General features: G+C 36.9%; 1 protein-coding gene across 1 annotated transcript; it reads left to right on the top strand.

Moving 5' to 3' along the window:
• The first annotated feature begins 19 nt into the window (after positions 1-19).
• Positions 20-26,520, top strand: LOC149043987 (protogenin B-like). The gene is made up of 10 exons (XM_089210809.1): positions 20-86; positions 3,246-3,611; positions 6,300-6,548; positions 17,282-17,548; positions 17,988-18,281; positions 19,626-19,937; positions 22,732-24,441; positions 24,598-24,690; positions 25,142-25,431; positions 25,816-26,520. Exons 1-7 carry the CDS (start codon positions 20-22, stop codon positions 22,773-22,775), a joined length of 1,599 nt encoding a protein of 532 aa, XP_089066935.1. The 3' UTR covers positions 22,776-24,441; positions 24,598-24,690; positions 25,142-25,431; positions 25,816-26,520.
• Positions 26,521-27,621: the final 1,101 nt, after the last annotated feature.

The following is a 27,621-nucleotide window of genomic DNA, read 5'->3' as shown; positions in this document are numbered from 1 at the left end:
TCAGCAAAGGTCTGATAAGATGGTGTCTTTCCGTGATTATGAAATTTATTTATTCTTTCTCCTGCTGGTAAAGTTTCACGTGTCAGGTAAGTGTGATATTTATTCTCCCGTACAAAGGATTTTACAGTGTTTTTCACCATGTGTCATTTTAAGCGTAGACACCGAAAACGCCGACCCTTTATTTCTGAACGTGATATTCGTCAAAATGGTTTCCGAACTCCTAGGTGGCATCAACACTTTCTGTATTTCAAAATTAGATATGATGCTGGGATTACAATCACGTGATAAATGAAGTCTTAATAACTGTGATGCGATAGAAATCAAGAGCATAGGATTTTATGCTTCAAACGTAACAATACCATACTTTCAGAATTTAACATTAACAATGAAAGAGGGGGGCATTGGGGCCCATTAAAAACCGCAAAACCGCAGAAAAAAATCATCCAAAACCGAAAAACCGAAAAAATTCGAGCAAAACCAAAAACCGCATGCAAAACTGTCAAAACCGATACATTTTCATATCCCATTTATGAAAACCCTGATCGATCTGATACAGTGGTGAAAAGTGGAGCATACTGGGTAAACTAAACTAATTTTATTACAGGATTTATGAATGCCATGGACTTGGCATTCCTATCTTCTAGTATCCGCTTAAATTAACAGTTGCTCTCTCGAGGACCTCGAGCGTGGTCTCTGCGGACTCAGCAGGTGGTAATGAAACCTAGTTAAATTCAGGAAATTCGCAAAAAAGTTCTCTATATCATTTTGTAGTCGCAAAAGTTATAGCTCTGGAAAGTTTCATGAAAATCCCTAATCTAACATTTCCGTTTGCGAACGAAGACCTAAAAGTTTGGAGATTTTATTTGGAATGTTGAATCAATCAGTCACGAGTGGCCTGTAACTTGGTCACCAACTTCGAGGTGGCGTTGATAAAGAAGCTCTGGCAATGTTCCGTGCTTAGCCGTACCCTACAAGTAGCCGTACCCTCCCCTCCCCCCACCTTGGGGGAAGGGGAGGGTACGGCTAATATCTCTGCGATATTTGAATTGGTTTGTCACGCATTCCTCTCGATAACATTTGCGTTTAGCGGCTATTCGAGGTAAGTAGAGGCGCATAACTGCCGCTCAGATCGAAGAGAAACCGGAACCCAAATAGGTCAATTAGGAAAAACCGAAAACTGCATCGGATATCAAATCTGAAATCCCGTTAGTATTTTTGTCGTTTTGAATTGTCAAAGGGAAAATATGAACTAACCAATTCAAAATGACAAAAATACTAATCGGTTTTCAGATTTGATATCCGATGCGGTTTTCGGTTTTTCCTATTTGACCTATTTGGGTTCCGGTTTCTCTTCGATCTGAGCGGCAATTATGCGCCTCCACTTATCTCGAATAGCCGCTAAACACAATGCACTAAATTTAACAAACAAGGCAATTTCAAAGTATTGCATGACAGAACAGTGATCATTGTGTGACACTTAATAAAATATTAATCCTCTTATCCAAACATACAACTCTTGAATAGTGAGCTATTCTTAGAACTGAACATGAAATAACTGAAAACAAGTAAATACTGATAAAACAATAGCTCAAAACAACATAATATTAAATAAAACCAATCTCAATAGCATTTTCATATTTTCCCTTTTACACAAAACTAGGAAAACTGGCAACATATTCTGTGACAGGACAACATCTGTCATTATTGATGAACTAAACAATGAAAACTACAATAAAATATCTGATTTCACCAATGAAATCAGTCTACCACAGTATTGCATAATATTTCTAGTTAATGAAAGGTACAGATTAACACAATGTTCTGAAAGCTGACTACACTCTAGACACATTTTGAACATGAATCAACTAAGGATTTGAGCAAAGACTAGACAATTGGATTGAGATAAGTACATATGAACTGTATTATTCCTGAACCTAAACTCTAAGACATAATAACAAGGTCAAATATGACATACCAAATCCTCAACCACATAGGTCACCAACTTGCAGTTAGAATGGAGTTAATTTTTGTGACCAAGAGGTCCTGAGCTTGTTAGTGCAGGTCTTGACACTCTGAAGTACTGCATTAAACTAACTTACTGTACTTCTTTTATAAGGAATAAAACAATAGCAAGAAATTCTCATGATTTTGAAGCTAGGTGTGATAGTGTGACATAAAGGAAATTTATGATGCAAATCCTGTGTGTGGGATGATTTAATTATCAATAGGAAATGTTTCTGCAGATGTAACTCTAAAACTATGACAAAAATGTCATGCATTTTATGAGCCTGGTCACAAAGAGTTACGTTTAAATTAGAGTGTGCTTTTTAGCCTTGAGCAATGTTATAATGTAGGTGTGCCCCCATTGAAGTTGTCTACGCATGCTAAAATTAACAATTGGTTCATACGTCAGCGTGCGTTCATCGAGATATGAAGCACGCGGGAAGTTTGGAGAGCACGAAAGATGCGTAAGAGTTGCTCGAGGCGTAGCCGAGAGCAACTCTAGCTTCTTGAGTGCTCTCCAAACTTCCCAAGTGCTTCATATCTCGATGAACGCACAGCTGATGTATGAACCAATTGTTTTATAACATTTTCAACCCGATGGAAAAATTTTTTTCGCGAGGGATTTGTTTGCTGACGTCATGAGCGTGCACAATAGGAATATGAAGCACGCTCGCCCAATTGAATTTGATTAGACAAATTTACTAGCTATGTTATAAGTAGCACCTTGTATGCAGGCAGTTGTACGGTCATGTGATAAACCAAATTTTCACAGCTTAATGGCTTACCAAAAATTATTATACTCTTAGATGGAGAAAGGGACATCTTCCTTGCAAATCATAAATCTATCAGCAGTCTAAAGTTTGCAACTGAATCCTTATCTATAACAGGTTTTAACATGTGTCAAAAGTACACGTACTCCTAGACAACTTGTGCCTACCAATAACCTTATGGCATACAGTGTATTTTCAGGTTATTTCCCCTTAATAGTGCTCTTGACCTTTCTTCTATAGATGATAATGTGTAATCAGTATGCAGTAGAATCCTGTGCTTTCCATTGTCATTGACTGCATCATTAAACCATTGGTTATATTATTTCATTGATCTGAAAACTGTTTTATTTGGAGTGTAGAATGAAATTAAGTCATAGCAGAAATTGTTAAATTTTAAAATCTTTTGAGCAGAAATAAATCTTCTGTAAGGTTGGCAGTTTTTGACCTGATGTCTTATTTCTTTATTAACAGCGGGTCAGGTACAACTAGAATCATCCTACAGTGGAAGCAATAGGACTGTAAAACTTGGTTCCTCTTTTGACTTCTCGTGGAACTACACTGGTGACTTACGCCGTGTTGAATGGGGAACGAAATACGGGGAAAGAAATGCCCTAAATGTCACTCTATTTGTCCTTGATAGAAATGGGCATCTCATCCCAAATGTACCTCAGTATAATGGCCGTTGTTTTGGCAGCTGGAATCAAAAGTCACCCGGTCAAGTCAAGTTCACTCTAAATCCTATTAAAGAGGTTGATAACCAGGTTTTCGTCTTCATATTTCTCCCAAATAACCCTTTGGCTCCAGATGTGTTGGATATGGTGCAATTAATTGTGAAAGGTAAGATTTTTATCGTACTATGAATTGTTGTTTCATCACGGGGGGTAGTATTAATTTGTGAGAATGGGCAAGTGATGCTATTGAGTTTCAACAATTCTGAAAGGAAATAACTTCAATGCACACTGCAAACAAAAAAAGTGTTGTCATGAAAAGTGATGTTGTGGCTTTACCCTTAAGAGAGCCTTCACAACAGTTTCCTCCTTATGTAGTGTGGGTAATAGGAAAATTTAAATGCATGAAAACACTGTCTCTAGTGCAGAGAAAGGTGTGTGATTAAGACTTTAGGAGGGTTTTCGATTTTTGATGTTCTTTGCTAGCAAAAGCGTTAAAGCACTTTTGATACATAACCACCATAAAGTATCCACTGATGGAAAGGTAATTGAATGTATTATCTGGCTAAAATTATTCTGTTTTAGCTTGATCTAATCTTTGAGCTAATTAATAAGGTAACAAACATGATCACACAAGTAAAACTCCTGCTCAATTTCAATCCTGAGGTTTGGTCTTCAAAGCCTTGTGAGGATTTTTCAATATTCCAATTACAGTCGAACCTGTATTAAGTCGCACCATATTGAGTGGCTGCTTGTCAAAGTCCCAAAATTTGTTCCCCATAATTACAGTAGTTTTCAGTAATTTTCACCTCCGTGTTGAACGATCACTTACAACAGAACCACTCAATTAAAACTAAAAATAGCCTTTAACCTAAAATTTACCCTATTTACTCATGTTTAAGTCAACCTTTTATGACCGAAAGATCAGCCCTAAAAATCACCCTCGACTTACAAACGAGTCATACACAAAGACCTGGCCCAAGCAATCCAAGAAAAGATGACAATACTGTTGGCAAGGGATATCGCTTATGGTCATCATTGTGCATGGTGACAGTCAAACATTGTAGAAGAATAACTCTTGATCACTGTGCTTATTGAAAAAAATTAGTAAAAGATTAAACTGAAAGAGATAAAAAATATATGATGTCATGGAGTTACAAGCATGTGTATGATTTGATTTGCATGCCAAAAACGTTTTGCTGTTATTAGTGTCTTGTAAGTTATTAACCCTGACACCAGTGACAAGAGTTGTTTTGATGGGATTGAAACCAAGACAAATTAACCACAAATGAATTCAGGCAAATTTTCCCATGGTAAATCAATTTCCTTGCGGTAAAAGTCTTGTAATGTGAAAATGTTGCTTTTCAATGCCTGGGTTGATACACACGCATGCGATAAACACCAAACCAATAGAGGATCTTTTCTCTCTGTATGCCTTCCTATTTGATCTTTGGGGCATTCTTATATCGAAGCAGTCAACTGAAATCATAATGAGAAGAAACTAAGTATTGTGATCATAGCTTTAGAATGATCTGGATTTTGGAGACGAGCATGTGATAATTAAAAGAACCAAAAGAAAGGTAAAAAATGAGCAATAAGTTTCTCTTTGAGTAACAGCTATGAGCTAGGTAATATAATCACAATTTAACAAGTTATTGCTTACCAACGCTCGCGGGTCTTGATTACTTTACTGAGGATTACTGTCTAACTTGTCTCCTTTTCAAAACGATCTTGATCACACGGGATCTTATCCTGAACTGAAACGCTAACTATAATTTTCTATCTAAAAAGAATTAATTAAGGGGGCATCAATCTACCCAGTAAATATTTCACAGCTTTTCTTGGAAGCGTAACACCTAGCTTCAACAGACACAGTTACATAGTGTGACCTAATGTCGTATTATTAAGGGGTCATCAAGCCATTTCCTGTGAGTGACAATATTACAGGTTTGTCTGCAGTTGCTTTGCAACTTATCTCTCAGGTTTTTTTATTTAAAAATTTTCATCAAATTTCTTTCATTTCTTGTGCTTAGTACCAGGCTTCTTTTTTACTTTCATCTTAGTACTCCTCTCCTTTTTATCTTCCCCCACTCAGTCTAGTTCTACATGCAGACAGGTAGCAAAGATTACCTCATGCAACTTAAATCAGATGCTTCTGCTAATATAATTCAAGAACCAGGATATTTTGCTGCAAAAGAGCCCTTCTGAGTCATTAAGGGAGACATTAAAATTGGCTACTTACACTTTGGCGGGCTAAAGAATTCAGTTCAAAAATATGTTTTTGTAAATAACTTTCTAAATAACTTTGACAAGTTGTCCATATTTTTCTTTTCTCAAAAGCAACTGAAAGGATAATTCCTAAAGCTTTTCACCTTTTCTTGAAAAATGAAAACTATATGATAATAACAACATTATTAATGAAAGGGAAGAGATAAGAGGTTTTATTAAATATTACAATCATTTGGTGTTTTTTTCCCAATTGGGATTCCCAAACCAGCTTTTCAATTCTCAATGCATCATTTACTAGCTATTTTAAAGCAATAGTTAAAATTGCAAATATTTACCCCAATGCTCAATTGTTCATGTGGTGTTAATGTGGATATTGGTTTAACTCATCGTTTGCTTTTGTGCGAGGCACCACAAACTGTAAACTTATGCTTTTTAGTAGAGTATTTTAATACTGATGCAGATTTTGATCAGCTGAGAAAGTGAAAGTTAGTTTGCTTTTTTTGGTTATTCTTTTAATTATATGCTACATTTTATAATCTTATTTCTATAGCGTATGAAGTGGTTGATTTGAACCAAATCACACTCTAATGTTATGGTGTGAAAATTTTGTTGTTCTCTTCTCACCTAGTTCCTGTCCAGTTTACAGAAGTACCACAGAATGTAACAGTTAATACGTCAAGTCCTCTGTTTTTGAGTTGTGATGCCTCGGGTGTTCCTGAGCCTAAGATAAGATGGGAAAAGTCTGGGATTCATTTGTCCCACACCAAACAGTTGAACATCACCAGCAGTAACAAGAACGATGCGGGAGAATATGTTTGCATTGCAAGCAATGGAGGGAAACAGGAAAAGACAGTAAGAGCTTATGTCACAGTGCAATGTAAGTTTTTTTCAGTGTGTCATAAACAGCTGCCACCGCTGCTGAATCTATGATACAGTCGAACCTATATTAAGCAGCAGCATATTAAGCGGTCGCCCTGTATTTAGTGGTCAGTTGTCAAAGTCCCAATTTTTTGTCCTTAATCTCTGTAATGTTCACCTCTTTTTAGCGGTCACCTCAATTAAGTTGTCATGGTCACCTTTGAGTGAGTGACAACAGCCTGTTTGTATTGTCTTCCACTTGTAATGAATGGTCACATGTAAGGCAGAACCACTCAATTAAAACTAAGAATGATTTTTTTAGTAAAATTAAATCCATTTTTCTCTCCCAAAACTAATGTTAGTAGTATTTTTAAGGAGTTTTTGTACATAAAATCAACTATAGCATAAAATGACATTTTTCATCATTTTAATATAACCCTTATTCTGTGGAACCCCATCTTCTGAGGGTGACTACTCAATGCAGGTTTGACTGTACATAAATACACCCATTTTCAAAACGTTGCAATTGAAGAATTCTGAGAAATAAACACACCCTTTGTCCCAATAAAAAGGTGGTGACAGAAAAAATTATGAGGATAAAGGTACTGCACAATGGCTGATGTCAAGTCACTGTTTTACCTTTGTACTATAGAAAAAATTAAAGTTCTCTTAATGTGAATTATACATGCATATGGTGCATCAACTTTTTGATAAGAAAGAAAAATTGTATATGTTTTCAAATAGCAAAGTTTTAGAAAACGGGTTTATTTATAGGATCTTAATTGATGTAGAAGACACTATTCGTCACAATAGAATCTCATCACAACCAGGAATAAGAAAACAATGAAAACAATAGTGTGACGTATGCTGTGTCTTCTACACCAAGTAACAGCCTATTTATATATAATGTATAAATTCACCAAAACATTTCCATACAACAACAAACTCAAGTCACAGTCCAAGAAAAAAAAACCCTTAAAATTTGAAAATTTCCCCACCCCCAGACAAAACGATCTGGTCCATTAGGAGGGTTGCCACAAAGCACGGCTTCTAACTCTGAATGGACAAAGCCAAAACAAATCCAGCCTCATAAGAACTCAACTAAAAAAGCAAATTTAATATCCCCCATAATTGATTAGTCAAAAACAACCCTCCCCACCCCCCTGAGCTTTCCACTCAGAGACCTTTGCATCCCACCCTAGAAGGTAGTGGTGGCTGGGCTGCATGTTAGCAGTAGCCTTGACTTTAAGCCCCCTGATTTTCTTTAGCCAGGCTGGCTTGTCAAGGTGGAAATTGAAACCTAGTCATCTGGTTTTTGCAGCCCCTCCTAGGCCTGCTAATTTGGACTTTCAACCACCCTCCAACCGCAGGGCGTTTACCTACTAGCTGAGCTCTGGCAAGGCATGAACCAAGTGTCAATCTTGTAATATATTTATTGCGGGCACAGAAGATTTTCTGGCTGTAAGAGGGCAGGCTTTTCTTCTTTCACGTAAAAAATATGGAGGTTATATATCATCTATCCAAAAGCTCAGTGGGTAGTGGGAGAGAATGAGGCTGATGATGACTATGTTATAAGAGGAAATATCCAGAGAAGGATAAAAAGTATGGTCTGCACAATTCTCACATTTTAATTTTTTAACCTCTAAAGTTGAAGTTACATTAAAGCATGTATACTCTTGCCGAGGACAAAATACAAAAAAGGTAGTTTACACTCATGTACCCCTAAACATTGAGGGTAGGAGGCAGGTCAAAGAAAAACATGAATTAAAAGGGGGGGTGCCCATTGATTTCAGTCCTATTTTTAGGAGAATACTTGTTTTTCCAGATCCCTGCCCTATTAAAGTCACACATATTATGACTAATTCCTCAAATCATTAATGCATAGTTGAGTTATCAGCATTTGGAAAAAAGGCCATGCACAACTAAAAGCTTGAGCCTGACTATTTGATGCCATCCAAATTACATTACATGTTACAATGTGATACCCTACAGGAAAATTATAAAATCACACCATTCTTAACAAAGGATTAAACAAGTTAGATACCAGACTTACCTTGTTACAAGTTTCTGGGGCTAGGTACAAATAATAAATCTGGTAAACTGTTACAATTTATACAAAGTTGAAAGTTTGAAAGCTGAAAGGTGTCGAAACCATTCAACCCTAATTAAGCATCCTTGCAATGATAGGTCAACTACAGTACTGTACTGCCTTAACTTCTCCCATACATTCATGTTTACAGGAAACCAGTAGGTGATGTCTGTACTTGAAGTAGTTAAAAAAGCACAAATGCATTTTTTCAGTTATCTCATAGTATATGATTGCAAAGGTCATATGGAAGGTACATTCCTGCATGGGAACTGACATATAAATCACCTCAGCAAACTGTAATCATTAGAATTACAAGCCAAGGTGTATTTACCAAGTGCTCAAGTTTCCAAATTAGTCACGTAATTGTTACAGTCAAGTTCACTCCTTTTAGGGGCCTTTTACAGCTGGACCATCCTGTCACATATAAAAACACCAAATTGTGCTCTAAAGAAATAAATTGTGTTTAAGAGAAAGGAATAAAGTGATTGAAAATTATATTTTACATTAAAAACATACATGAAGCTGTTATTATAATTACCTCTCGATGTAAACAAACCTTATATGTGATATGAACAGATTTAATCTCAACAAGTTTGAATGTAGAGTCCAATTCTCCCCAAATCCTATGATTTTTTGATGGTGTGTACTTTTTCTTGTGGCCGGCTTTTTTTAGTATCTATCTTTTACAAGCTGACAACTGAGAAGAATCACTGATTTTATTCTCAGATGTCTTGAAGACCACACTGGCAATTTGCCACATTGTAGGAAACCCTACAACTAATTAAATTTAATTTAAAAACATGAAAGGCATTGGATGAAATTAACCCGCACCATTCTAGTCTCCCTTCTTAAGTATTCTGTGATCTTTTTTTAATCGAGTGGTGAAGTTAATAGTTTCCCTTCTTTCACTGTCTTCTGTTCATTTGTATGTTTGCTTTCCTAACAGTCTTAAATATAGTGTTACCAAGAAATGTGAGGCCGGGGCAAATAAAATGTCACAATCATGACAGATGTTATGTATTCAGTTTTATACATGCTGAGTGTTGCTTAAATATATCACTGCAGTAAGTGCAATTGCCTGGTAAACAACATTCTATTATTCCACCTAGGAGGACGCTTCGTGTACACAAAATTTGAAGTTCAGTGGATTTGTCGGCTACAAAGATCCACAGAGAACAATAGCAATACCAAACAGTTTTTTGAAATACATCTCTATAATAATAGGCATACAAAACTGACATGTATGAGTGAAGCATGTCAAGCATCAAGGCAATCAAGTGCTCTTGTGTAGAATAAAGTTTCAAAATTATCGAAATAAAACTAACCTCTTAATTTAGGTTTTAAATGTAGAAATATGTAATACCTCTTTAAAAGGTTAAAAAAGCCATACCATTTATGAATTTTCAAACAATAAACACCAGAAAACTTAAAGTTAGAATTAAAAAATGCGAAAATATGACCCATCTCTCCACTGAGATTTTAATCATTGCCTGGCACGCAGAGATATAGAAGAGGCTTTGTTAAAAAACCGAAGCAATAAAAAAAATACAGACTCGAGAGAATCATACGAAATTACTGACACCTGCTCACCTGACTTCAATTTCTGGAGAGAATTCTGCGACACTTCAGTTTTATCTTCTCACACATGAATTAAAACATAAAATTTAATTATTTGAAAGCAGTTTAGGGGTGAAACTAAATGTTAAATCTTAAATAAAAAGAAACACATTACATGAAACCGCAGTACAAATATGAATTATTTCATATAAAAACTTCACACATTACAGTAAAATAAAGCAGAGGCATATTACCTTGATGTTTCCGCCTCTGAACAAAGCTACAATAGGAATTATATATGCAATTGTTTCCCCATGTGAACTGGGTGCAATAGACGGCCGTATAAGAAATTTTACCCAAACGACAATACATCCTTCAAGTTGACATGTATTAAATCCCGAAACAGCTAAACGAAACGACTGAAGTGGAACAAGCGAAACGAGCAAAATGAAACGACCGTAACGAAAAAAACGAAACTAATCAAGCGAAACCACCGAAACGATAAAAACGAAACGAACCTAGCGACCATACTGAAATGACCGAAATGACTACAACGAAATGACAGAAACTATCAAAATAATATACAACTTGAAGGATGCTGAATATGCTTCTGCTTTATTTTATTGAGGAAGTGGTACCATGTTCTGTGAGACAAAGCATTTCCTGTAGTTTGAACGAATCGTCCAGTAGAAAGCATAAAATATATCGATGAAAAATTACCATGTCCAAACAATGCAGTTCACTCTTTTTAAAGTAGAACTAAATCCATGAAACTCGCGAGTTTGTTTGCATCGTCGCTCTACTGAAGAGTTAATGCCCGAATCGTCAGCTTTTTAACTCTTTACGGTGGCCAATTTACATTATCAACTCAGTTGATAATACTAAATTAACCTAATTTTTACTTGAGTTTTGTAGTGCACACGAATCCAATTAAATGGGATTTTCTAAGTTACGCACTCGATCGCACGTGCGCATTACCTTCTGTGTTTCCCTTCCTTACGTTATGGCTGGTCATACCTTACTCTACGATCAAATTTTCCGGCTTGATGGGACACTGTTATTAGTACTATTTTTCTATAAGCATAAGCTACGCTTCGCTATCGAATCAGTGTAAGTCCTGTAATTGATTAGTTCAATTTTAAACAAATTGCGTGTCAACTTTCAGAGTCTCTTTCTGTGAAGGATTGAAATTAATTACGAACGATTTTTAGGCCGCGAGTCAACACATTTAATGAAAATTTTTCTACCAAAAATTAAATTTTAAACTATGATTTTGCTGGCGTTTAAAGCGATTTGGGGGAGAGAGAGAGAGAGAGAGAGAGAGAGAGAGAGAGAGAGAGAGAGAGAGAGAGAGAGAGAGAGAGAGAGAGAGAGAGAGAGAGAGAGAGAGAGAGAGAGAGAGAGAGAGAGAGAGAGAGAGAGAGAGAGAGAGAGAGAGAGAGAGCCATAGGAATGGGCACTTTTGTAACCAAAAAAGGGAACTTTTGTAACCTGATAGGGAACTTTTGTAACCAAGGTAGGGAACTTTTGTAACCCAAGGCACTTTTGTAACCTAATTGGGGCACTTTTGTAACATTCGATAGGGCACTTTTGTGACAGTAGGGCACTTTTGTAACAGTATAGGGCACTTTTGTAACAAACTGGCACTTTTGTAACTGTGACCATTTTGCCACCTCAAACTGATTCTTTTGTTCCCGTTTTTTTTTAAAGGACCCTAGTCAGGCACACCTTTGCTTTTGTTTCCATGTGAGAGTTTGGCTATTATATTTTATTCGGAGCATGTCGAAATGAAGGAAATCACTGTGAAACTACTAGAGATAATTAAACATACTTTCAGGAACACAACTGACAGTAAAGCAGTAAGATTTTGCTTCACCGTGTAATATCAATAATTTCGATGGCATCGAAAATGGCGGAGGCTGACTAGGGTCATTTAAGCCTGGTTTTACTAGCGACGCAAGCACAAGCGTAAGCACAAACGCAAGCAAAGGGGATGATCCAAGGGAAAACGAAATTCGGCGCAAACACAAATTAAATTTTAAGTAATTTTATTATTGCCTGTGCTGCTCAGCAATTTTTAAAAGAACAACGTGCAATTTAGTTACTCTTGTTAACATAACTGGAACTAACATATTCCATTATTTCATGGGAAATCAACTACAACAAAGTAAAGAGCTTATTGATGCGGATGCAATTTGGTTACTCTTGCTAACATAACTGGAACGAACATATTCCTTTATTTCATAGGGAATCAACTACAACAAAGTAAATAGCTTATTGATGCTGATGGGATGTGATAAACTTACGGGCTTGTTTAGTTGCCCATATTCTGCCCTCTGTTTAAAGAAAATACACGTAAATGGAAATCTTCAAAGTCGAGCGTACTGGCTATCCGAGCTTACTGGATACAAGTAAAGTTAAAGCCTACAATCTTTGTAGCAATAAATGTGATTGCACTTTCTCAAGTCAAATTGTTGGCAAGACATACCGTGAAAAGAGGAGTAATAAACGCAACGTACATGAAGTGCCATACATTTCCCCTAAAGGTATTCCCTTAAAGGTAACCCTTAAAGCCTCAGCTAGAAAAATTTATTTTTTGGCTTGTAAAGATGATATGATTTTTGGAAATATCGCGCCACCAATGTGTGTTAAGAATCAGCTAAAAATTACTCTAAATGGAGTGTCGTCATATCACCCGAGTGCAGTTTTGCCATAAGAGAAAACATTTTCCAAACATTGCGTCACCCACGCAAAAAAAAAGAACAATTCGTACAGAAGCGGCTTTCTGGGTATGTCTCGACAACTGCAACGTTTTGCTAAAACAACAAACAATCTCACATACACCTAAATTAATGGGTCAGAATCATAAGCAATAGAGCTGTCAACTTCAAAAGTTATTGATGCTCCTTTGAGTTGATGTTGTTTGAAATAAAAACCGCGCGCTAATTTATTTAAGGAAAAAAATCTCTGTTACAAAGCTAGAATGATTTCTTTTGCGCTTGGTCCTAACTGCTCAATATTGGTTCATTGCGCTGTTCAAGTAAACTACCATTGGCTGCTGTAATTACCTCAGTTTTTTGCTGAAAAAGTATTGAAAAACATTCTATTACCTCTGTCTTTAATATTAACTCAACGAAACGTGTCTTAGTGAGTTTAAGCATGACGGTTACGGCAGACGGCAAACGGCAAAGATTACCGCTGATTTTTTATTCTTTTCTTCTAATCCTTAAATAAATCACACAAAAAAAAAAGATGAAAAATGTCGTCTACTATTCAGCGCAAATACAAATATTTTCACTCTACTGTACAGACAGCTGAAGACAGACGGGAAAAGTTTCATTTTTGCTGTTTGCCGTAAACGTCATGCTTAACCTCTTTATTAACTCAACCGAACGTGAACAAGATACACTTGTTGCAAATAACTTGCCATAGAATAATTTTACAACAAATCGAGGTACAGTCAGCCAAGGAGAGGTGTAGTTCGCGGTAACCCCTAAATGCCTTCTTACTTGGGCCTATTCACATTGTGCGTGGCAACTTTTTGCAACTTTTGGGAATGTGAAAAACTTTGTAACAAACAAGCGAATACGCGCCAATTTTCCTCTGCATAGAAACAATTAATTTTGAAAACCTTTCAGATTTGGTACAAATGTATTTTTTACTTATTGCGATTATCTCTTATGAGTATCTTTTGGCCGGAACAAGTTTGCTGCAAAGTACTAGCACAATCTGGACAGGCTTACTCTTAACTAAAAATGTTAAAACCACTCGCCTTTGCTTGTTAGCAGTGGTAGTAATGAATCGGTTAACTGATTCATGTGCTTCGTTTGATCTTATCGAGCTGCTGGTAGTGTAAACTGCACACGCGCTGATAGGGTAACTTCTGATATATATCGCGGGCACTTCCTGTTTCTTTAAATCCATTTCATTAAGTCCAGCTTTTTTTCGACGAGTTACGATTAAAGCTAACGTTGGAAGCATAACTATGCATTTCTTTTATAAAATCATCCTTTTTTCGGAATATTTAGAAATGAAACAAAATCTATGCATAGCGTAATAAAGATTAAAGTTAAAATATTAAATTAAGAGATTTTTGCCCATAAAACTATTTTGTCAGTCGTTTTGTATTTCAACGTAATTGGATTACGATCATCTGGAGCAAATACCTGTGTGTGAGGTAATTCGACATTTTCATTCTTTCCCGCGTTAACAATCTTCTTTCCTTTTGTAAGAATGTAGACCACTTACAATGTTTCAAGTAATCCACCCACCCTACAAAAAATAACTCTTGCATGCATAGCATGCCTATGTTTTGAGACAGGTGTATGCCCTTGGCCAGACTTGAGCTCACTATTTCAGTATACTAGTCTGACACCCGTAGTATCATTACACTTGATTCCACGGATCCAGTACCATCCAGGTATCCCAGTTACCCTGCTCACAGGGTCTAGTTAACTGAAGTGAGCAGTCTGTTCAACAGTGTTTCGAGTTTCGATTAACCCTGTACTTACACAGCAACTGTTACAGAGCCACTCTCGGTAAAAGTGCATGTATGAGATGTGCGACTTGATTCTTCAGCAATTAAGAGCAAATATATATTGTCTTTGTTCATTTTTTAAGAATGCTGAGGTGAAAAAAATAACCAAAAGTGATTCAAATTAATTGCATAGTGTAGTGTAGTGTAGTGCAGTGCAGTGCAGTATACAAGTGCGAGCGTGCTTTCGAGCTGAACTAGCGCGCTTTTTGAGCTACTCGAAAAATTAAAAATAACCGAGAATGATAAAATGAAGTCACCAAAAAATAATACTAAAACCCATTGAAAAGTAGATGGTTTCTTAGTATAGCCCTGAATGAGTAATACTAATAACCTATGACTTGTGTAAATTGTTCAAGAGGAAAAGGGGGGCGTTAGCATTTATTTAGCCGCTCCCTTTCCATCTTAACCAAAATCTTACTGGATATTCCTCGGTAGACACTAAAATTAAATAAAATTCTGAAGATTCCTCTCAAAAAGAACAATTGAAATAAAAACAGAGATGAAATGGCCGGCCAACCATTCAAAAACAATTTCCTGAGATGTTCACGAGATGTACGCAAAAGGCAACTATGAGCGGTCCTGAGACAATTAGACTTACAGGCGTGGTGCATCATATTTTGCGCTACTAATCGCAGTGCCTTTTAGTTACTGTCTTTGTCTTTTAATGGAATTAATTGCGTCCATCCCATTCCCGTTGTTTTTGAGGATATTCATGATTAAATTTGAGCCTTAGTTTCTTCTGGATCCTTTGGGTAGTTGTTTGACAAACGGTGTGATCAATCTATAAACGCTCACACTATTTAAATTAACAACACTCATTTTGGATACCTTTCCGGTATGTAGGAAACCATACAAGCAACGTTCTTGCATGTGAAGCGTTTCCCAGTATACCTTTCATGATCATTCACCAATGCATTGAGTCACACATTCAACTGTAAAGCCAATATATCCCTATCCCCGATAACGCAATATGCGGCAAGGTTGCATAAACCCTTTTCTCAGTGCTGGTTCCCTTGCGTTTGATAGGAAAGACCTGAAATTTTTATCACTTATTTCTACTGCAGTAATGTCTAGATTGGTTGACCTTTTTTTTCCAATCTCTAACAAAATTAACCCGAAATCACTTGTTGGAACTTCTAGCAAATAGGGACTTTTTGTAACCTTACCGGTTTTGAGACATGGGTAACTTAAAAAATTCACCAAAAAATCAGAAAACATCCAATTCACTTCTCGTTTTCTTTATCAGATTTAGAAAAGACGTGTAAAACTTCCTTTCAAATTTCGTGGATGCTGGTTGATTCAAAGTGACTCAATCTATTTTTCAAACTGGCGATGCAAAAAACGGGCTATTTCCGAATCGTGATTCTTTTCATGGACATGAAAAGTCATATACATACACGATAAAATTTTCTGGGCCGCAATATCTCGAATTCAAATTACTGTGGTAATTGAGAGAATCGTGTGGCATATAAATGGTAAGGTAATAGCTACAACTTCGTACAGAAATCGATCTGAAAGCTTTTTAAAAAGTGCTTACCACGGTGTAGGGAACTTTTGTAACCTCCTTGCCACAATAAAGCATCTCAATCTCTCTGATTTTAAAGTTATTTGTTTAATGTTGGTGTGCAAGGGGTTCATTGTGAGAGGCTTCCACTGACAACATGTTGTGCGTTACCACGTAAAAATGGACAAATTATTGCAAAAGGAGGCAAAAGTTACAAAAGTGCCAGACGATACCTATGGAGAGAGAGAGAGAGAGAGAGAGAGAGAGAGAGAGAGAGAGAGAGAGAGAGAGAGAGAGAGAGAGAGAGCATTAATAAGTCATTTATCAGTTTGAGGCCGTGACCCACGTTTTTCCTTGAAAATAATGCCAAGCCGGCAAAACGAAATTTATTTATAAAGAATGGCAACGAAGGAACAAATTACTCTACGACTTACGAAAGTGTTGGCGTGGCAGTGGGTAGAGATAGGAAAATACGGACCGCGCTAAGTACCCATTAGATTGCAGGATTCGTTACTGTGCCCTCTGAGAAAAAAATTAATACACCTTATTCTATCTAGTTGCAAAGTAATTTCTCCTAGCCTTGAAGAGGCGAGGAAAAAATACGAGCAGCGACCAAAAATTTTTTGCTCCCATTATATGTTAAACCATCGAATAAGGGATTTTTCATTCCACTATTATTTTCAGTTTTTAGTATTTTAATTTTAGTATGTGAATTACATCCTATGGCCTAATCTGTGCATCGTAGCAATCGCATACGGTGTACTTCAACGACGAAAACAACTAGGACTAAACCATTAAAGTGTTCTTTACGTTCTTTCCTGCTTAAAAGTTCGCTTCTTTAAAAGTCAAATTTAAAAAACAAAACAAAAAAAATCAAAGTTTGGATCGTACAGTCCGACCAATATGTTACTACGTATTTTTGCCTTGTTGTAAAGTGTAATACTGTGGCATATTTTGCTGTCAATGACACAGTTGTGGAATGATAAAGCTCGTTAATGTTTTCATTTGTTCGAAGTATCACCAATTACTTGTTAGATTGCTTATAACATTTTCATTTATTCTTAGACCCGCCCACAATTCAAAATATCACCACGTCATTTAAGAAGTCTTGGATTGGCCAGACAGTGACTTTGAAGTGTCTTTCTGATGGTGTTCCTACACCAACACTCTCTTGGTACAAACCTGAAGGAAGTGAAATAAACAGAGTCAGAGCCAGAGAAAACAAAGCACAAGTGCCACTCAGGGGTGATCAAGATTTTGGTCATTACAAGTGCATTGCTGCCAATGGACTTATTCCATCTGACGAGAAATTGATAAAGATAAATCAGATAAGTAAGTATAAAAGATCAGTGTATTGTGATAAAAGAAAAATTACATATAAGGTCAGCATTTTATTTTGCCTTTACTCATTACCACTGTTTGTAGTGTATTAGAAGTAAAAGCTGTCGACGCCTTGCCCTTTGGTAGCATTAAACACCTTACAAAAGAGTGTTGAACATCAGGTAGATTGACGACATCCTCCCATGCTAGTATCCATAGGAAACTTCCTCAAGCATGGACTCTAAATTTTTTCTTTTCTTATGGGCTCTTGGCTAATTTATCCGGCAGCTACATGTATATTCATTAAACTTTAATAATACAAGTACTTGCGTTCATCTTAAGTATTGTGACGAAACTCGCTTTGAGGTAATCACCAAAAAAATTTCTCCTTGCTTTTTTTTTTTGTTTTTTTTTTTGCTCAAAATGATCCCTTTTTTATGGCACTATGTAGAGAAACCAGGGAAAGCATCCATCAACTCATCAGAATCAGTCATTCAAGCAACTGCTATAACAATACGATGGAATGCACCAGCTGATGATGGAGGAAGTCCAATTACAGGATACCAACTGATCTTACAAAAGGGTGAAACTGAGATGCAAAAGGTTTATATCACCGATTCTGGGACAACAAGTTATTCGTTTCGTGGTTTGGAGAAAAATACCAACTACACGGTGAAACTGTTTTCCAGAAATTTTGTATTCGAGGGAGATCCCACTGTAAGGAGGATTAGAACTTTATTTGAAGGTGAGGAATCACAAGTGATGTCGTGACTGAGCACTTTACACCAATTATTTTTTTGCTAACTTAGATTTTTCCCAGTTTTAACAATATTAAATGCTCGCCGCATTATAAGTGTTTGTCCCCTCCTTAGTGGCCAGTTTCTTTTCCTTTCTAATGGTTATTGGAGAGGTACCCACGTTTGAAGAAGCCTTATAATAAATAAACCTCAGGTGAAAGTAGGTGAGATGAAAAAAAACTTAACGGTTTCCGTTTCAGACACCACGCTGACCTTTTATTTCAAATTACCTTACATTGGCCCTTTTTCTGCTTTCACGCAAAAAAGGTCTCGCCACTTTGCCGAGCGTTATTGTGATAACATAGTTATAAAGTTGGCTTTTTAATTTTTTAAATTGGTAATATGTTTGTTGTGAAAGACCCTATCCCTCGTGGGCTCCGTACGTGTGTGGTTTTCAAGTTGTAATGCCTGTTATGTCGGCTAAACCTCTTGGCATTTATCCACACGTGTGCGTGAGCACTTGGTCTGTGATAGAACCTCTCACATTTTCAGAAATTTACAAAATTCTCAACAATGTCGTACTCTATATTCTGATGAGTGTTTTAGCATCTTAGATCACGCTTAGATCACGCTTCCAAAACTATCCAACCAAATCAAAGAAGCTATTCACTTTCAGAGAGGGCAAACTACACTAAATCATCAACTTTGTCTTGTTAATTTGAAACTTACCATGTAATTGCATGTATTGTTCTGTTTCTATCGTTTGTTTTGTCCAATCAGCATTTTGTTATACATTGTAAATTCAACTTTGTAATTTGTATAAAACAGAACTGAAGATGACAGAACTGTCGAAACGTGTTTTTAAAAGTCATATATTTTCTTAAACCAACTGTCCCTTTTGACGGTGAATGTACCAAGTCATGCGCGATGTCAAACTTTGAAAAACAGAAAATAGTTAGTTCCTTTCCGTAATTACGTAACACAAATGAGTGGCGAATTGCGACGTCATCTATGCATCGGTCCTTCATTTGATCATATGTAAGTAGCAATTAAATGCCAGTAGAGATCAGTGTATCATTCCGCTTCACTTTGTAAATGTTTTAGGCTACAACCAACCATTATTTCAGGCTTTTCATTATCACTTTTTGTCCTTTCAAATTATTTTGAATTCATCTCAATACTTAACTTAATCTTGCTTGCTATGTACTTTCGTTTAAAAAGTATCCCCTAAAAGATCCTCGACCAAGTTACAGATTATTTAATCACTGATAATGGTTGTGACCAGGTTTCTGACAAGAAGTTGAATAATTATTAGAAATTTGATGCTGTTCATGTTGTTGACATCAATCTAGGAGCCCCTGGTGTGGTCGAAATAGACAAACTGCCAGGTAAAACAAAAAACGATACAATTACCCTAAAGTGGAAGGAGCCAGAAAGTAATCGAAAAGTTATCACCATGTATACAGTGTACCAAAGAGTAGTGACTGATGGAAAAGTGGGACAGTGGACAGAAATAAGGAGAATCAGAGATGTTTCTGTGAGAGAATTGAAAATATCGTTGGAGAGAGGAAAGGTATATCAGTTTGCCATTACTGCATCTAATGAGCTTGGTGAGAGCCTAAAACAAGAGAAAGCAAATATCCAGCAAGTCAAGACAGAAGGAAGTATGTTCAAATGAATCTCATTTTCCTCTTTCAACAGTTTGTCCTTTTCTTTATTAAGTTCTCTAGCACTCTCCGTGTCATCACCATTGAGGTTTTTACGGGTGAATTCTTCGCTTATAAAAACCTGAATCAATGAGAAAAATTTCACTTGCATCGCAGTTGATATTTTTGTGCCTACTGCAAGGATATAGCATATCCATTAACCGAGATCTTAGTCATCGGCTGGCACACACAGATAGTTTTAAGTAGTTTACTGACACATGCTAATCTGAATCTGGAAAGAGACCTCTGCAACACTTTAGCTTTATCTTCTCACACTTAAATTAACTGCTTTTTTCTTTCCTTTGCCACCATCACTTAGTTGACGCCTCTCTCCCACAGAAAAATTTTTACTCTCCCACACTGAATTCCGAGAACTTTTCTCTCATTTTTACCACCAAGGCACTTTATTCTTCATACCGATGAGAGCAACTTCGCACGTAACCTCCTCTTCGCGCCATAATTTCGACACCAGTTTATTGAACCGCGAGAACTCAGAAGTGACCCATTGTCGGCAAATTCACTTTTGGCTAATAAATGAGTTGCCAGTAATCGGATCCTTGTGTTTGCGCAAAGATTTCTAGGATCGCCACGGGGCAAACATTGCAACTGGCTAGAAGGAAATGTATGGCGGAAGTTTGTTCGGACGTTAAAGAAAACGATTTTGGGGAGAGGTTATCGCTTTTCGCCGCTTTTTTTTTATCAGAAATAGATTTTGGTGATGTTGACACAAGGGAAGCGTAATTTTTTGTTTGAACAACCATGAACTATGCAGTAAAATCTACAGCTTGAATTTTCTCCATGCGCAAGGTTTTCTTCGAAATTCAGAAATGTTAGCCACATATCACCAAGAATTAACTCAACAAAGCCTTTTAAGTTTTTTTTTTTGACATCTGTAAAGTCTACTTCTAGCTTTTTTCTCGGCTTGGTAATACAAAAGAGCGCTAAAACAGCTACCTCGAGGCAGCTGGAGATTGAAATGGTGTGCTTCAGCATTAAATATTATCGTGGTACATTAAAGTGATTAAACACTTACATAACTTCTTTTTTGTGATCAGTGAAAATGAACCAGCGTAATCGGCTAAAATTAGGTATAAATAGGTCGCTAAGGAACGATGCACAACTGAATTGATGTTCACAGTTTCGGCCGGAGTTCCCGTTATCTTGCTGTTGCTGATAAGATCCTCCAAAGAGTTCGAGGACACAAGTTGCAGCTAAAAAACCTTTGGATTTTTCTCCAACAATCTACCACTTGACCTAGGGATTTCTACTTGATTTTCATCGCTTTTTTCATCCTTTCAGAGAGGAACGAATTCTCTCCTTTAATGAGGCAGTACATACATAAATACAACCGAAAAGTCTTAAATGCGTTATTTCCTGGCGATTTATAGCTAATCATGTAATATGTCGAGACCATTACGCGATGACGATTTCACAATAGATCTTGCGTAAGGAGAGACGTTTATCGGTATATTTTATGACGTATTTCGTGGGGATTCTTATAAAAAATTTCCCTTCCCACGCATCAACATCATTATTAATCATTTGTGATAAAACTTCGGGGAAGAAGCGTTTATCTCTCTCCATTTTTTTTTTTGGTCGTCGAAACAACCTTTCGCCATATATTTCCTTCTGGCGAGTTGCAATGTTTGTCCCATGGCGATCTCAGAAATCTTTGCGCAAACACAAGGATCCTATTACTGGCAACTCATTCATTAATGATGTATGATCGCGCTGTCTCACGCAGCGAACAGAGAGGTTGTCAATCTTTTCACTGGTTTGTTTTCTTCGGTGAAGCCATAAAGCGTGACACAAACTTCTTCTCTCAAGATCATGAAGCGGTCTTAGGTCTTAGGTCTCAGTCAAGTGAGATACTCTGATTGGAAATGGAATCTCGTCAATTTCTCTGCCTAGAGAAAAAGATCGGTTAACGATTGGTGGAGCAAAAACAGAGAGACAAAAAAGAGAAGATAAAAAAATACCCAACAGTTCCTGAGAGATAGAGAATTATCATTTGTATTTGGTTGAAAGAAATTGAAAAAGATTCAAGCGTCAGTGCTTCTTCTTTCTTGTTCAATGGTGAAAAACTTATCAACTTTTCAGCAACTCTTTCAACAGATGCGGAATTCGTATGGGGATATTACACAAAAATAGTTCGAGATCGTTTTCGTGAAGGACTGCTCTCAATGACACTGTTTTGACAGAAGAATAAATCTAGGCACAGCATGATTTTTTTGCAAGAAGATACAACGATGATATTTGAAAAATCGTCTCCCAAACCATCAACACCCGATTACGTGACAAGAGGATCATTCAAGAGAATCGTTCAGGAGAATCGTTCGAGAGGGTCATTTGAGATTATAATATTCACACCCTCTTCAGATCTCACTCGTGAGTTGTGAAGAGGGTGTGAGTATTATTCACCTGTGAATAATTCAAGGTCAAATTCATGAGTTGCCTTTAAAATCTAGGTTGTTTTCAAAAATGCGCCAGAATCCCCGTTTTCTATCTAATAAAGCTCCCTTCCATTGTACAGCATGTATACGAAATGAGATAATTAATTTTAACCAAACGAAACAAAATCGATTTAGTGAGAGGGAAAACGTCTCTAATCAAGCTGGCCAAAGTTGAAGGTCAGTGCTGGTCAACGTTGTTATTGTCCAGCCTGGTAACCTTGTTCCCCATAAATTTTTGTTTTCATTATGTTTCTCAATCTTTATTTTATTTTATTACTATTTTGCTTTCCTTTTTTCAGTATCCGGGATAGACAAAGAAAAAGGTACGTGGAACGCTTGTTGAGAGCACCTTACAACCTCTATCAAATATCACTACATTTGAGGGTAACTACATGCGAAATCATGCTTTCATTATTCAAAAAGTATTCACACTCCCAAGCTTTTATTTCTGGCCCAATATGCTCGATCCCCAATTATTAATATTACATGTACGCGGTCAGAGCCATCAACCTCGTTCACCGGATGGTTTCTTTTTCGAGTTTGCGGAAAATTTAGATCTCCTGCATATTTGATCCTTGTCAAAGGTAAGGTCAAATATGTTGTTCAGATTTGATATCAATTTTTGATGAGCATCTTGAACGATATCAAAAATTTTACGCCTTTGACTCTGTATTCTATGCTAGTCATGGGCGATTTTAAATGTGGAAAGTGTGTGACATTACTTTTGACGTGGGTCAAAGGTAAAGCCAGATATGGAAGAACTTTGCTGATTCTTGTTAACGTCTATAACAACTACATAGCAAAGCAGCATTTTAAATTGCCACGTATTTATTTTTGACTTTGGTCAAAAGTTACGTGAAATTACATTCTATCTTATCTCTGAAATGCGGATGAGATAAATGACTAACAGATAACTGAACAAGGTTGTGCAAAATATCGTGATATTTGCTAGTGGTGAGAAGATCAACTGTTTGTCAAAGCTGAAAGTGGGAGTACATACTGATTGATCTGCGAAATACCAAAAAATGACGATATTATGCAAAAACCGATAATAACTGACAAAAGATGGGACGCATGGAGAATTCAGTCTCAGTGAAGATGACCTGATATTGGAGGAATAACTGCCGGAGCCCCATCTATACGCCTGCCAGTTCATATGGAAGTAAGTAACATCATAACCCTTCTGCTCAATCAAAAACATCAGTAAATACAACCCCTGCTGCTACCAGAAAAATTTGCTTTCAAGTTACACTTCTCATTACTTTCCGCCGAATGGTTTTCGTCAAAAAGTAACGACTCAAATGAAAAAAGCATGATAGTCTACTTAGAGTATTGATGAAAACATTTGTTTCTGCCTTGGAATACGTGAAGATAGAATAAATCGTTGGAAATGACGCTTTTGGTCAGGTTATTTTTATAATCGGGTGCTAAACGAAAGAGAGGGTAAGAGTCTACCCCGACCTATGGTATGTTGGAACAACAACATAAACGTTCTTCGTCAATTTACAGTACTTACCTCAGTTCATACGTCAGCACGCGTTTATGGCGATGAAATTAAGTACAAAATCTTACTTTTTCCAGTTTATTATGTATTTATACTTAAACAGGCATCTCAAGTTAATTGAATAAAGTGCTATTAAGAGATGTAGAACCAAGCCAGCTTGGTTCAAGCAGACTCACCCAGGTTCTTGCAGAGTACAAGGATCTCAGGGACGCCAACAGAGATCATATTAAAGCGCAAAATGCAGTTCCAGGTGCTGAGTAGGTGCCTCTACGTCCATTCACATGCTCCTGGGAAGCTTTTAGTGATCACGTGACCATAAGAAAGCGTTAGTAGTGTTGCTTGGTATCTATGGAATATGTTTCATTTGAATGAGTCAGCCGTGTTTTGTCTCAGCTTTCCGTTCGATCATCCACCGAGACCTCGCGGTACGTAAAAAGAAACATGCAAAGTGACAGACTTTGGAATGGCTAGAGACGTCCAGCAAGAGAATATCTATGAAAGATAGGTAAAGGTAATCCGATTATTGCCAGTGGCTAAGATTTAAAAAAAAAGTCTTCCTCTTCTGATCTTTTGCGATGAAAGATGACGTACCATTACTTTGAAATCTACCGCCATCAAAAATATGTCTGATTTACTGCCTAATGAAAACGTTTACATCCAGTTTAGCTTCCTAATAAAGGGCTGGACCATCCCTCTGTAAAGAGGAAGCTTAGGAGGCGTTGTTGTACGGCACCTGTACCACAAACACTGGCGTGTAAGTGAAATTTTTCATTTCTCTTGGTGACAGTAGATTATTAATTATTTTACAGTTAATAACAATTGCATGGCCAAGTTGTAATTTTGAAGCTTTTCCAAAGAAGATATTGATTTTTATTTCATATATTGTTATATTTTAACATATTGGTAATTGATTCTATGGGCCCGCTACCATAACCTATTTTTGCTTTGTCAGCTGGAATTATGGAGTAGTCTTTGACGAGATTTTCACCATAGTTAACACTTGATGAAATTTGATCAGACTGTGATAGTGGTTTACTTTAGGCTGGAGTACGTTTCTTGTACTATTCTTCAAACTCATGCTTTAGAATTGATGAAAGGAATCCATTCGGGTGGAGAAAAGAATTTGCATTCTGTTGCAGATGAAGAAGGTACTGAGTTGAGGTTTATATCCTGTTGCACTAAGATGCACATTAGTTCTTTTTCAGGTAGTTCAACGAATCCACGTTTTGATGACAGGAAAATTGTAAACTTGCTTCAGCATGGATTCCGAATGCCTAAAACACAGCACATGGATTTGGCACTTGTCCCTCTCTTTCCTTTTTTATGCTCATTGAAAGAAACATTATATGCATCTCGCTGTCATAATGGTGCTCATTGTATGTGTAGATCGATATTAGCTACCAGATAATGATGAGATGCTGGCAAAATGACCCGGATGCGAGACAAACATTCACTGAATTGAAAAGAGCTTGAAGACATGGGAACCCTGCTCGAGGTAAGACTTGTGATGGACGTGGCAAGTTACCAATTTCCTTTAAATCAACGTTATCTCATTCAGATGTCCTCTTTTCTGTTATATCACTAAGGTTCCACGACCAGCATTGTTAACAAAAATCTCTCTCGGGATTGTTTTTGATGTAATTTTTCACTGATAAGAGTATCAGTATATGTCAGCAATAGCCCTTTAATCTTATTTGATAAGGGGATCGGATGAACGTAAAACTTGGATTCGATTAAGGAATTGTTAACCCTTTGATAATTACACTAAATCCGTGTGTAATTGGCCCTGCACGCTGATAGCGCATTCGGTGACTGCTCTTAGCGTAAAGGAGGCAAAATAGTCTTAACACTTCTGTTAAAATCTATTTTTCCTCTGCAGAGGCTGATTGGCATGAAAATGTAGGACAAGAATTTGGACGCAAGAGTTGAAGATCTAGTAGAATAGTTGGGTAAACGTACTCAGGCTTTTGAAGGTCAACTGTTTGAACACCTCGCAATCAACATGTCAGCCTAAAATGGTCACTGGGTCGGAGACGCCAGTGTTTATTTAGCGGTTAAGCTAATTCTTATAACTGTTCGCAAGAAAGTCGAAACGAAGAAATGAAATGTTACTAATGGTTAAAAAGAGCGTTTTTCAAAAATCACTTGAAAGATCTTGTTTTGAAGACTTAGAGGAAGTTTTGTCTTTAAAATTGTTCTTTGCCTGTTTCTTCTTTTTACAAGTAATGTAACTCGACCTTGGTGCTGACACTCGATCAAATTGGTCTTAAGTTCTTTTCCAAAAAAAATTATGAAAGTGGCTTTTAATGTAAGGTCTGAAAATTTCTGAAACGAATCTGTCTGCATGATGATGCCTCGCAAGGAGCGTCTGAAATAATAGCTAGCAATCCCATGTGTGTTTATCTTGATTAGTTTTGTAGATCGTAATTTATCTCTGAGGACTGATCTGAGCCAGGCAGCCTCACCTGAAAAGAAAGTAATACAGCTGAATTTATTAAAATGGCTCCTTCTATATTTAAGAGACATTTATGTTTCACAGTTACTACAGAACAACAGATGTAGTCAATAAATTTCATGAAGTCAATGACAAACACGGTGTACCGTCTGGTCAGTATTCTCGTTTTCTCAGTTGCACTTAATAACTATACGGGACAAATGATCCTTCGACGACTGAGAAAGAGTTGGGAAAGGGGGCAAGGAGCTCCTTGCTTTTCAGGAAATATCCACCGAGCATTTTGGAGGAAATTTGTCTCTAGCCAATGCTGCCAATGCTTAAGTTGTTGAAGGGAAAAGTGACTTATTGTCAAGCTTTTTAAAAGTACCAAAAAGTCAAACACAAGATATGTTATATCACATTGAATAGGTATAACCTTAAAGATTTTTTTTTACGTGCTTGTAATGTTCTTCTATTTTGCAAAGAGTGTAGCATTTTATCTATATATCTGCATCTCTTTAAAAAGGTCATTGCTCATTGTGGTGGTAAGTAATAATAAACTGCACTTGAGATATATATCTGCATCATCATTCATTCATTTATTCTGCATTCTGCATTTATTCATCATTCCTTTACTGACTCATTTTTCTCTCATCCCCGTGGATTCCTTGCCTGGAAATTACAGGTAATTTTTTGTCAAATTCAACGTCTGCTATGGTTTTCTTATACTCTTTTTACGTTCTGTATCTTATGATCGAGAATGTTTCCTTAGCTATCCAATGTTTTATTTTGATTGCCACTGTTCTTAACATCGTATCACAAACCATTCTTGGATTGTGTTTACTAGCGGCGTCATTATACAATAACAAAATTTAAATCTCTGTTGAGTTATTCTTAGATTGGAACAGGCCATCAGCCTTCTATTTCATGTCGTGGTTGGCACACGAGTGGGTCTGTGTTTCGAATAGTCTCTATAGCAGTTTCACATCATTTTCGAAAACGTATCTCACTCGTGGTCGTCGTCTTCTGAGACCTTCGTGATCTCTGATCGGTATGGTGAGGATCTGACAGCTGCGTAAAGAGACCGGCTCCTTTGAACTAAACATGATAGCGAAAATCGGAAATTGCTTATCAGAATTTCCAGTTTGAGTTCCACCCAAAACCAGCCTGATATTATATTGTAAGAACGACATATGGCGTATATAAATGCCTTCTTACCTTGCCTTGCATGCATATTCTGTCCAATATATT

This window comes from Pocillopora damicornis, chromosome 6 (genome assembly GCF_964200805.1).
Source record: "Pocillopora damicornis chromosome 6, jaPocDami1.2, whole genome shotgun sequence".
Classification (NCBI taxonomy): Eukaryota; Metazoa; Cnidaria; class Anthozoa; order Scleractinia; family Pocilloporidae; genus Pocillopora; species Pocillopora damicornis.
This window is presented reverse-complemented; position numbering and strand designations above follow the sequence as displayed.